Source organism: Puma concolor, chromosome B1 (assembly GCF_028749965.1).
Source record: "Puma concolor isolate L17-30 chromosome B1, mPumCon1.1.hap2, whole genome shotgun sequence".
Lineage (NCBI taxonomy): Eukaryota > Metazoa > Chordata > Mammalia > Carnivora > Felidae > Puma > Puma concolor.
This window is the reverse complement of record NC_141670.1, coordinates 21,482,539-21,495,492: the sequence shown is the minus strand read 5'-3', so window position 1 is coordinate 21,495,492 and position 12,954 is coordinate 21,482,539. Positions and strand designations below refer to the sequence as shown.

The 12,954-nt window shown below is 39.7% G+C and overlaps 1 protein-coding gene across 2 annotated transcripts in view; it reads left to right on the top strand.

Annotated features, from left to right (window-relative positions):
• The window catches only part of ZDHHC2 (zDHHC palmitoyltransferase 2), a 70,854-nt gene that overhangs the window by 40,860 nt on the left and 17,040 nt on the right, over nucleotides 1-12,954 (top strand). For both annotated transcript variants that reach the window (XM_086703280.1, XM_086703281.1), the window contains exons 5-7: nucleotides 2,986-3,055; nucleotides 3,807-3,839; nucleotides 12,752-12,872. In XM_086703280.1, coding sequence (XP_086559406.1) covers nucleotides 2,986-3,055; nucleotides 3,807-3,839; nucleotides 12,752-12,872 — 224 coding nt within the window. The remainder of the gene's footprint in view (nucleotides 1-2,985; nucleotides 3,056-3,806; nucleotides 3,840-12,751; nucleotides 12,873-12,954) is intronic.

Below are 12,954 nucleotides of genomic sequence, written 5' to 3'. Positions count from 1 at the left end.
CTTTGGAAACATGTCTTTTGCCCATTTTTAATTTGGATTATTTGTTTTTTGGGTGTTGATTTGTATAATTTGAATAGTAACCCTTTACCAGATATGTCATTTGCAAATATCTTCTCCCATTCCATAGATTGCTTCTTAGTTTTGCTGATTGTTTCCTTTGCTGTGCAGAAACTTTTTATTTTGATGTCATCCCAATAGTTTATTTTTGCCTTTGTTTCTCTTGCCTCAGAGGACCTATCTAGAAAAAAAATGCTATGGCTGATGTCAGAGAAATCACTGCCTATGCTCTCTTCTAGGATTTTTATGGTTTCAGTTCTCACATTTAGATCTTTGATACATTTTGAATTTATTTTTGTGTATGGTATAAGAAAGTGGTCCATTTGCATTCTTTTGCACGTAGCTGTCCACTTTTCCCAACACCATTTGTTAAAGAGACTGTCTTTTTCCCCTTGCATATTTTTTGCGTCCTTTGTCATAAATTAATTGATCAAATAATTGTGGGTTTTCCATTCTGTTCTATTGATCTGTGTGTGTATTTTTGTGCTGATACCATACTGTTTTGATCACCACATCTTTGTAATGTAAATGTGAAGTCCGAAATTGTGGTGCCTCCAGCTTTGTTTTGGCTATTTGGTGTCTTTTGTGGTTCCATACACATTTTAGGATTGTTTGTTCTAGTTCTGTGAAAAATGCTCTTGGTATTTTGATAGGGCTTGCATTGGGTGTGTAGATTGCATGGGGTAGTATAGGTATTTTAATAGTATTTGTTCTAATCCATGAGCCTGGAAGGTCTTTCCATTTCTTTGTGTCATCATCAGTTTCTTTAATCAGTGTTTCATAGTTTTCAGAATATGGGTCTTTCACCTCTTTGGTTAGGTTTGTTCCTAGGTATCTTATTATTTTTGGTGCAATTTTAAATGGGATTGTGGGTTTTTTTTTTAATTTAAAGACTAAATTTATGTTTATGAAAGACTATAAACAAAAATCTTATTTCTACATTGTTTTGATTTCTTATGAATTATTTACCCACTTTGATTTGAGAGTTTTGTTCCCCCCCCCCCCCCCAGCCTACTTTAAAATAGAGATAATCACCATCTGGAGAGAACCTAACATTGTCCCCCAAACTTACCACTTAAAATTCAACTATAAGTGTAAAAAATATAAACTTGGCATTAAAAAATGTAAAATATGTGATTAAATTTGTGTATTAATTATATGTTGAAATAATATTTTTGATATGTTAGGTAAAATAGTATATTTTATTAGAATTAATTTCCCTGTTTCTTTTTATGTCTTTGTAAAATTTTAGAGAGATTAGAGAGATAGTGAGAGCCAGGCAGAGGGGCATAGGGAGAGAAAGAGAGAATCTCAAGCAGGCTCCATACTCAGCATGGAGCCCCATGCGGGCTTGATCCCACAACACTGGGATCATGACCTGAGCTGAAATCAAGAGTTGGACGCTCACCCAGCTGAGCCACCCAGGCGCCCCATATTTTTATGTCTTTTAACATAGCTCCCAGAGAATCTAAAAATATACATGTGGCTCACATTATATTTCTGCTGGATAATACTGCCTTCCACTGTAATGCTTTACATGAGCCAGTGATACTGTGTAGCTTTCCCTAGTATGTTGCGGTGAGACTTCATTTAGGAGATGAGGCTGCCATGCCATTAATCTCTGTGGTGTCTGAAAAAAAGAGAGTTGTAAGGGGATGACTGAGAACTTATTTCAGTATTGAAAACAATTCCAAATAGGCCTTGTTGAAAAAACCTGGGGCGCCTGGGTGGCTTAGTCAGTTAAGCATTCAACTTCAGCTCAGGTCATGATCTCACAGATCGTGGGTTCGAGCCCCGCATCGGGCTCTGTGCTGACAGCTCGGAGCCTGGAGCCTGCTTCAGATTCTGTGTCTCCCTCTCTCTCTTCCCCTCCCCGCTTGAGCTCTCTCTCTCTCTCTCTCTCTCAAAAAATAAATAAACATTGAAAAATAATAATAATAAGGAAGAAAAAAACCTCATCTTAATCTTAGTTTATAGCAACTGTTTCCTGTTTCAGAGATCACATTAACTAATATAGCAGTGGTAATTATTTGTTGCAAGGACTTTTTCCAAATTTTAAATGCATTGATTTGGTTTTACTGATCCTGTGACCCACGTAATAACTGTCTTCCTGTAATTTTGGTAGACTGCTTGCATCTTGTAAGATGTCTGTGTACTGAAATAGCATATCCAGATCAGACATCCATCATTGTCTTTGATATGCGTATATTAGAGAAGAAAGGATCAGGACTTCTATTAGAAGAACTAAGATTCTGAATTGGAAGTACTTCTTCTAGTACTCACTTCTAATCTTATATCTCACAACAGTGAACAATTTGAACAACTAATAGAGTTTATTCACATACTTCTAAAATGTGTTTCTCATAAAACTAAAATGTGGTTGTATCCTCTCGTACTTATCCTGGTGGGGAACAGGAAATAAGTTGATTTACCTGTGGTATGCACTCTGTTTACTTTGATAGAAATGGACATATTTTTGCACCCTCTGTGAGCTTTCCTATCATTACTAGCAATTGTGAAAGTCTTAGAAAAATTCCCCCCAAAGATTCTGTATTCTTGAGAAATCTCTTTTGAAAACTGAGGCCGGGGGCAGCTGACTGGCTTAGTCGGTGGACAGTGCAATTCTTGATCTCGGGGTCGTGAGTTCATGCCCCACATTGGGTGTAGAAATTACTTTTAAAAGAAAGGTAGGAAGAGAGGGAGGAAGGGAGGGAGGGAGCAAGGAATAAGAATAAAAGAAAGAAAGAAAACTGGGGCTATAAGCAACTCATCCTATTTTTGTATTTACACAAGAGAACATCTCATTTTTACCAAATTCAAATTCACTATGCTTTTTAGAAGTTAAATTTGGATAGATGATAAGAGCTGTTTAATTGTATATTCAATTCAGTGTTAAATCTAAGACTAAGTGGAACTTTTTGTCCCTAGCAATCCGATATTGTGATAGATGCCAACTCATAAAACCAGACCGCTGCCATCACTGTTCTGTCTGTGACAAGTAAGAAAACCTTTTACTTCTGAAATGTCTACATGTGGTGTTCCTCTTAATTAATAATGTTTCTTTCCTCACTGTTTTCCAGATCATTTCTTTAATTGTGCTTCTGAGAGCTTTATTTAGGAAATAGAACCAGTATAATCACTTGCATTAATGTGAGTGTGGCTAGAGCCACACTCACTTAATTGTCCCTCCCCCCCCCCCCCCCCCCCCGGATTCACATGGATAGGAGTCAAGTGCACGAGTTTTGACAGCTCAGACTTGGCTAGTTCTGTTTAACAAATGCTTCTGTGACTCTTTTTCATCTTTATAGAGATAGCTCATTTGACTTCATGACAATTAGATATTGTCAGATTCTTACTACACCACAGGGACAGTGCTCCTTATCTTAAAGATTGATATTAAAGGAAAAGGTTCATCCAGACTTTCTGTAAACCTGTTGACATTTTGCACTTTCTTTAACCTAAGATACTTGTGTGTTAACATATTGCATTGTTTGCAAAAAATGAGGTATTTTATTTGTATTTTAAAGCGTGTATATTTTTAAAGTTCTATAATTATATCATAATTAAAATTGGCTGTCATGTTTGTTTGAGCTGAAGACTTTCTCTATTATTCAACTTTTAGATAAGTAAGCAATTTTGCGATATTTTACTCGACACAACTCTTTTTTCTATGACTTTTATATTTGCTTTTTATACTTTAATGGGGCTAAAATTTTATGGTGTTAAGTTTTGTGTGTGTGTTTTTTTAGATGTATTTTGAAGATGGATCATCATTGCCCTTGGTGAGTATAGATCTGTATTCAAACAGGTTTCTGTCCCTTACAACTTAATAAATTGAATCATTTATCTGTTTAAATCTTCTTATAAATCTTGCCTTAGCTGACCCGGGAGGTACTTTCAGATTTAGTTTCTAGTATTTGTTAAATTAGCTCAAGGGAGCTTTTTTTATTCGGAAGAATTTCCATGAAATAACTTCAAAACTAGTAGGTAAACAGTATAAAAGTTAGTCATATTTGCTTAGAACAAATGGTTTTCTTTGTATGCACATGCCTAAATACAGAGACCCTGAAACACTTCCCAGAAATTACACCAAAATGTATTCATAAATTATACACAATACTTCACTGGAAGTTTTGAATAATGAATTAATTCATCTAAAACTTTAACAATTTATTTTAAATAGAACTTGACATTGAGGAGTAGAATAGCAAATACACAAATATACACATATGGGTTTCCAGGGACACCTGTGTGGCTCAGTCGGTTAAATGTCTGACTTCGGCTCAGGTCTTGAGCCCACGGTCCATGCGTTTGAGCCCGACATCGGATTCTGCTGTCAGGGCACAGCCCACTTCAGATCCTGTGTCCCCCAGTTGCTTTCTCTCGTTCTCTCTCTCTCTCTCCCTCTCTCAAAAATAAACGTTAAAATTTTTTTTTAAATAAACAAGTGTTTCTACTTAGAACGCATTAATATTTTAGAAAATAATTTTAGGTCAGGCAGCTGAACAAAGGGTTATTTGAAAGGTCTAATTAAGTAATGAGGGTTGATTTTTTTCTACCCCCTCTGTAATTTTTCTTCTCAAGGTGCACATACCTGTGACAGCTACACTGAGGTTACCAGTGGCTTGGATTTGGACACGAGGCATGATTACTGTACAAGCCTTGTCTTCTTTCAGGGGTGACCCCCAGAGAAAGGTAGACATGCTCACCAATGTTTGTTTTCAACAAACATTGTCAGGTGTTGGTAGAAACATACAAGTAATGATTCTCTCAGCTGCGGGAAGTCACAGGGAAATGTCGGGTTCACGGTACTTTCTCTCTCTAAATACCTCTTCCTTTTCTCCACCTAGGGTTTCTTCTTTCAAATGTTAAGGCAAGTTAATGCCTGGGAGAATAATGTTCTTCTCAAGGAAAGATCTCAATAAATAGCCTCCCCTGATATTAATGTTCATTTGTAGCCATTCTGTTGCTTTCCTCATTCTTTCATTCATTGTATTCTCTTTCTCAGCAGGTAGCTCCCCCCGCCCCCGCATATCCTCAATTGTAAGTTTTCTTAATCTTCCTTACATTCCTCTGTTGATCCCTCTAGTAGCTCATGTCGTCAGTTCCTCACCACATCCCCACAACCTGTCTGTGGGTTCACTGCACCTGAATAGCTCACCTGCCCTTGACAGCTCCCTGCCTCAAGCACCACAATTTCTTTTCTTCTCCGCCTGAGGGCTCTTTTCCACCTGAGGGGGTTGATTCGGCTGCTAAGCTGGACAGTCCCCGAGCACCAGGCCTTTCATGCACCCAGAGGCCACCCTCAACCAGCAAGGGCCTGGCCATCAACACATGCTGTCTTGGCTTTTCTCCCTTCCTTGTTTCAAATACACTGTATCCAGGTTCTTGTCCAGGGGCTGCTCTCAGGGGAGCCTGTACTGAGACACCCCTCTTTCCTGAATAGCTATGTATTCTAGGGAAAACTTAGCAGGGTGGGCAAGAACTCAGGGACCTCGAGTTGACTTTGATTTTTCTGACCTAAAGTAATAGGAGATCGTGATGATAAGGGATGGAAAGGTGGAAACAATCCGTATTAATCCCAAGCTTTGCACACCTATAAATCTTACCGCGCTCTTGCTATCCTCACTACAGCACAAAAATAGGAAATAATAATTTGCAACGATAGCAACTTTTTCTAAACCTGCAATTAATTTGGCTTTGTAAGAGGCTTCTAGCACAATCTGACAATCTTCCACATTTTGACAGTTCTTGTTAAATAAGTGAAGGGGAACAGATCTAAAGCTCTGGAGGTTTTAAACTATCTTTTTAAAAAAAGTTTATTTATTTTGAGAGAGAGAGAGAGAGAGAGAGAGAATCACAAGCAGGCTCTGAGCCGTCAGTGCAAAGGACTCTGGAGGGTTTAAAAGCGGGCTCGGATTGCGTAGCTGTACCTCCGCGTTGTCATGCTCACTCTTCATGGCCACGTGGAAGCTGTTGAATGAACCGGCCGCAGTACCCGCCAACTTCTGTGTCGTTGCTTCTCTGGGCTGTTGTGTCTCCTGTCATAGCCACCGTTGTCACAGCCACTGCCTCAGCTCTGGGCCCACCCTTGCAGCAAGCAGGAGCCAGGTCGGTTTGTGAAGGGATGAGTGCCAGCCGCCTAGTATTTGTCTGGTGCCAGCTGCGTGGAGCAGTCATTTCATTTACGTATTTTAAGTTTCAAATTAAATTTTTAAATTAAAAAATTTAGGGGCGCCTGGGTGGCCCAGTCGGTTGAGCGTCCTACTTGGGCTCAGGTCAGGATCTCCCAGTTTGTGAGTTCGAGCCCCGCGTCAGGCTCTGTGCTGACAGCTCAGAGCCTGGAGCCTGCTTCCGAGTCTGTGTCTCCCTCCCTCTCTCTCTGTCCCTCCCCTACTCATTCTCTCTCTCTCTCTCAAAAATAAATAAACATTAAAAAAAATACTCTCTGGACCTACTGATATATATGGAGCTGTCTGGTTCTTTTTTTACTGGTCGTATGATATTCCATTATGTAAGCTGTTTTTATTTAACCAAGCTTAAACAACCATTTGAGTTGAGATTTAGGCTTAGGTTATGATCCCAGGGTTGTGGGATTGAGCCCCATGTCAGGCTCCACATTGAGGAGGGACCCTGCAGCTGCTTAAGATTCCCTCGGGGGGGGGGGGGGGGCGGGCGGTGGAGGGGTGGGGGGGGTGGGCCTGGGTGGCCCAGTCGGTTGAGCATCCTACTTGGGCTCAGGTCATGATCTCATGGTCTGTGAGTTCGAGCCCCGTGTCAGGCTCTGTGCTGACAGCTCAGAGCCTGGAGCCTGCTTCCGAGTCTGTGTCTCCCTCTCTCTCTCTGCCTCTATCCTGCTCATGGTCTGTCTCTCTCTGTCTCAAAAATAAAGAAAAACGTTTAAAAAAATTAAATTAAAAAATTTATAGGTGATACATACATACTCATGGTACTCAATTTAAAAATTAAAAAAAAGTACAAGTGTTCTTCTCAGTGCCCTCTCCCCCTTTCTGCTCCTGCTTACAAGAATGTGTTGCTAAACATCACGTGCACATTTCTGACATAAATGTGGATTTGGGTGCGTTACGTGTTTTTGTACACACGCAAAAATATTTTACACATTGTTTTCACACAAGTGGTTCCATTAATGACTGGGTTTGTGCCTTTTTTTTTTTCTCTCCACTTAATATATCCTGGAAAATTTTCCCTATCCGTATATAAATAACCTTTTTTTATAGTCATTTTGGGAATACAACAGTCATTCATTAACAGATCTTCAGGATGTTCCAAACTCTTATTAGGCAGGTCTTGTATATAATTTTGAAGTGCAGTAACTGTCAACTTTGAGCATCTGAAAAATCAGAAAACTATGCTTGTTTGTCATCAATGATTTCAACTTCTCTGCTGTGGCCAGTTGAGATTATCCATAAGAGTGCTGGAGTTCAACATCACACTTGTGTTTTAACTAAAATGGTGATGGATCTTGTGGTCAGGAGTGTTTTTTCTTTTAAAAATTTTTTTTAATTATTTATTTTTGAGAGAGAGAGAGACAGAGCATGAGTGTGGGATGGGACAGAGAGAGAGGGAGACGCAGAATCAGAAGCAGGTTCCAGGCTCTGAGCTGTTAGCACAGAGCCTGACACGGGGCTTGAACCCACAAACTGTGAAATCATGACCTGGGCCAAAGCCAGATGCCCAACCGAATGAACCACCCAGGCACCCCAGAACTGTTTTTTTCTTTTAATATAAAATTTTCATTAATGTTAATTTTCTTTTTTTTTTTAATTTTTTAATGTTTATTTCTGAGACAGAGACAGAGCACGAGTGGGGGAGGGGCAGAGAGAGAGAGAGGGAGACACAGAATCGGAAGCAGGGTCCAGGCCCCGAGCTGTCAGCACAGAGCCCGATGCGGCGCTCGAACACACAGACCGTGAGATCGTGACCTGAGCTGAAGTCGGTCGCTCAACCAACTGAGCCACCCAGGTGCCCCAATGTTAATTTTCTTAATGATCTGTTTTGACATGCTTGCCAAAGATTAGGTAACGCTAATTAAATTCGATAATTTTAGCTTCATTTTGTTGAGCACCTATAATGTGCTAGAGACTATATACAGACGCACGCACAGACACACACACACACACACATATATATATAATCTGTAATTCTTGTAACAATGACAGAAATTATAGAAATTATTTGTCCCTGGGCACCTGGGTGGCTTAGTTGGCTGAGTGTCCAACTCTTAATTTCAGTTCAGGTCTTAATCCCAGGGTGATGGGATCAAGCCCCATATCAGGCTTTGTGCTGAGTGTGAAGCCTGCTTAAGATTCTCCCTCCCACCCCGCCCCCCCCCCCCCGCTGCCACTCGTCTCCCCCAGTTGCATGCTCTCTCTCCTTCTTTAAAAAAATTTTTTGTAAGGAAATTATTTATCCCATTTTATTTTTTTTTTTTAATTTTTTTTTCAATGTTTATTTATTTTTGGGACAGAGAGACAGAGCATGAACGGGGGAGGGGCAGAGAGAGAGGGAGACACAGAATCGGAAACAGGCTCCAGGCTCTGAGCTGTCAGCCCAGAGCCTGACGCGGGGCTCGAACTCACGGACCGCGAGATCGTGACCTGGCTGAAGTCGGACGCTCAACCGACTGCGCCACCCAGGCGCCCCTATCCCATTTTAAAGAGGAGGGGTAAGTGGGGCTCAGAAAAGTTAAAGAGTGGGCTTAAAGTCCCATGGCAAGATTGTTGGACTCCAAAGGCCACGTTCTTTCCTTTTTTTTTTTCTATGTTATGTTCTTTCTCCAATTTAGAACCAGAAAGCATTTTTTCTGAATCAGAGCCAACAGCTGTTTGCACTGAATTTTAAACAACACACGAGGGATATTTACCACAATCATGTTTTATTTCTCTATATAAAATCATTCAGACACAGAATACATTCTCTTCCTTTTAATTTTTTTTATTAAATATGATTTATTGTCAAATTGGCTTCCATACAACACCCAGTGCTCATCCCAACAGGTGCCCTCCTCAATGCCCATCACCGACCCACCCCTCCCTCCCACCCCCCATCAACCCTCAGTTTGTTCTCAGTATCCAAGAGTCTCTTATGGTTTGGCTCTCTCCCTCTCTGTAACTTTTTCCCCCTTCCCCTCCCCCATGGTCTTCCATTAAGTTTCTCAGGATCCACATGTGAGTGAAAACATATGGTATCTGTCTTTCTCTGCCTGACTTATTTCACTTAGCATAATACCCTCCATTTCCCTCCATGTTGCTATAAAAAGCCATATTTCATTCTTTCTCATTGCCAAGTAGTATTCCATTGTGTATATAAACTACAATTTCTCTATCCATTCATCAGTTGTTGGACACTTAGGCTCTTTCCATAATTTGGCTGTTGTTGAAAGTGCTGCTATAAACATTGGGGTACAAGTACCCCTATGCATCAGCACTCCTATATCCCTTGGGTAAATTCCTAGCAGTGCTACTGCTGGCTCATAGTGTAGATCTATGTTTAATTTTTTGAGGAACCTCCACACTGTTTTCCAGAGTGGCTGCACCAGTTTGCATTCCCACCAACAGTGCAAGAGGGTTCCCGTTTCTTCACATCCTCTCCAGCATCTATAGTCTCCTGATTTGTTCATTTTGGCCACTCTGACTGGCGTGAGGTGGTATCTCAGTGTGGTTTTGATTTGTATTTCCCTGATGAGAAGTGATGTTGAGCATCTTTTCATGTGTCTGTTGGCCATCTGGATGTCTTCTTTAGGGAAGTGTCTATTCATGTCTTCTGCCCATTTCCTCACTGGATTATTTGTTTTTCGGGTGTAGAGTTTGGTGAGTTCTTTATAGATTTTGGATACTAGCCCTTTAACCACTATGTCATTTGCAAATATCTTTTCCCATTCAGTCGGTTGCCTTTTAGTTTTGTTGATTGTCTCCTTTGCTGTGCAGAAGCTTTTTATCTTGATGAGGGCCCAATAGTTCATTTTTGCTTTTAATTCCCTTGCCTTTGGAGATGTGTCGAGTAAGAAATTGCTACGGCTGAGGTCAGAGAGGTTTTTTCCTGCTTTTTCCTCTAGGGTTTTGATAGTTTCCTTCTCACATTCAGGTCCTTCATCCATTTTGAGTTTATTTTTGTGAATGGTGTAAGAAAGTGGTTTAGTTTCATTCTTCTGCATGTTGCTGTCCAGTTACGTTCTCTTCCTTTTCAAATTGAGTCTACAAAGGAGAGTTAAAACATTTCATCAAAGCTGTCTGTTATGAAGAGACATTTTATTACTATATTTCTTCAAGTGTAAAGTACATATCAAACTCTAAAATACTTGGTCTTTATTTACTGACTTTCTCTTCTGTTTCCTAAGTGACAGTTAAAGTTACATTACATCATGCTCCTAAGTAGAAGTCAAAGTAAGTTAAATTCAATGTTATAAAATCTTCTACTTTTCATAAAAATGCTATGTATCATTTAATACCAAACCTGCTTCTTACATTCCCATAGGAAGAGAAATAATCTTTCCTATCCCTTCTTATCTTCCCCTGGTCCACAAAAGAGTCACTGTCTTTGCCCCCATTGTCCAGAGTATTAAGACACCCCAGCTTCCATGTAACCATTCTCTCCTCTAGAAACCAACACAAGGAAGCTAAGGGATTATCCTGCATCCTTTGGAGACAGAATGCAATTACAGTAGGCTTGTTTGGAACTCTCTGCAATATTATTTCTTGCCATTGTTTCATTGAGATGTCACAAAAGGCAATCTCAGCAATTGGTTTACACTCGCACTAGAATCATAACTGTTTTCATACAATGTGCACCCACAAGTTTTGCCTTCTTTATTACTTATTTGCAATATACAATACCTTTATGTTCCAGAATTACTAAATCTAATACCGTTCCCTTTACCTTATGGTTTTTGAGGTAGACGATATAAACATTTTTCTCCCCCCCCCCAAATTTTCCATTTATTCATAAACCAGATAAAGGCTTACCTTTTTACTTTTTTTTAAAGTTTTTTTAATTGTAATAACACTTACACAACACTTACCCTTTTAAGAAATTCTTCTTTTTTTTAATTTTTTTTTTAACGTTTATTTATTTTTGAGACAGAGAGAGACAGAGCATGAACAGGGAAGGGGCAGAGAGAGAGGGAGACACAGAATCTGAAACAGGCTCCAGGCTCTGAGCTGTCAGCACAGAGCCCGACGCGGGGCTCGAACTCACGAACTGTGAGGTCATGACCTGAGCTGAAGTCGGACGCTTAACCGACCGAGCCACCCAGGCGCCCCTCTTTTAACAAATTCTTAAGTTCACACTACAGTGTTGTTAGCTATAGGTACAGTGTTCACCACAGACCTCTGGGGCTTATTTATCTTGTATAATTGGGTAAACATTTTTCATATGTACGCTTCTACTTTAAAAATCTAAAAAGAAAAATGCCTTAGTTTGTTAGCAAAGTCAACAGAGAATGAGGTCACTTTGCTAACATTAGAGTAAGCAAAAGACATTTGAGGCCAGGAAACAATACGTGTATGTTCTTTGCACTGGGTTTATTGTACCAGTTAACAAAGTTAACTCACCCATTGAAGATGCCAGCCATTTCCACTTAGGGGTTGTGTCACATTTACAACGAGATCATCCTGTAGTTCCCTGTCTTTATCAAAAAGAAAATGAAACAAATTTTTTAAGTTTATTTATTTATTTTGAGAGAAACAGAGACAGCGCCAGTAGGGGAGGGGCAGAGAGAGAGGGAGGGAGAGAGAGAGCATCCTAAACTGGCCCTGCCCTATCGGCACAGAGCCTGACGCAGGGCTTCAAGTCAAGAAACTGAGATCACGGCCTGAGCTGAAACCAAGAATCAGACGCTTAACTGACTGAGCCACCCAGGCGCCTGAAAATTAAAAAAAATAAAATAAAAAAATAAAAAAAATTGATAGAAGAGTGTGGCTATGAAGTATGAGTTGTATTTGTATTTATGTTTATTGATATATAATAGTTTGAATTCTTACCCCTCCTCCCAAATATACTTTAGTGTGAGAACTGAGAATTATCAATCTCCATGTTTGGAATCAAAGGCTATAAAGCCCACCTCCGGAATGTTTATTTTGCAGATAAGGAAAATGAAAGTCTCGCAGACTATTCCACTTGGTCAGGGCCACGTAATTGTCAAGTGGCAGTTTTACGTTATGATCCCCGCAGTTTGGTTCTCAATCCTATTTCTTCTCTTAAACCTCCCCTTGATAATCTGTTTACTTCAGTGGTGTGCTGATGGCATGCAAGCAGTTTGTGAAGATATTTCATCTAATTCGGGAAAACCTGAAAGATTTGAAGTTACTTAATCATAGTTAGAAATTAAATCCAAAGGTAAGAAAGAAAAAGAACATAGCATGTTCCTCTTGTCTGCCTGACTTCATGCGGTTTCTCCCCAGCTCTGTGTTTTTAGGCATGTGCTTATTTGCATAAATGGACACGATACACAGCTATCGGTCCATGATTGATTAAAGCAAAAAATCTAAACAAATTCTTTTGTGAAGTGGATTTTTTAATGGTTGTATGTGGAAAGAAATCTTACGAGTCATGCTTAAAGAAATGCCAATGAATTTTAAATGACAGGAAACCAAATACTGTGTTCAGGATGAGCATATGTATACCTAGGTTGAACGTGCACAGCTGACTGAAACTGTTGTTTTTGTTTTCTTAACAGGGTGAACAATTGTGTTGGATTTTCAAATTATAAATTTTTCCTCCTTTTCTTGGCTTATTCTCTGCTGTACTGCCTTTTTATTGCTGCTACAGATTTACAGTATTTTATCAAATTTTGGACAGTAAGTCAATACCTTGGTGCCTTTTTGTGGTATATAAAAGTACATAATAGATTTTCAGTAATCAAGTTATTTCAGACACAGA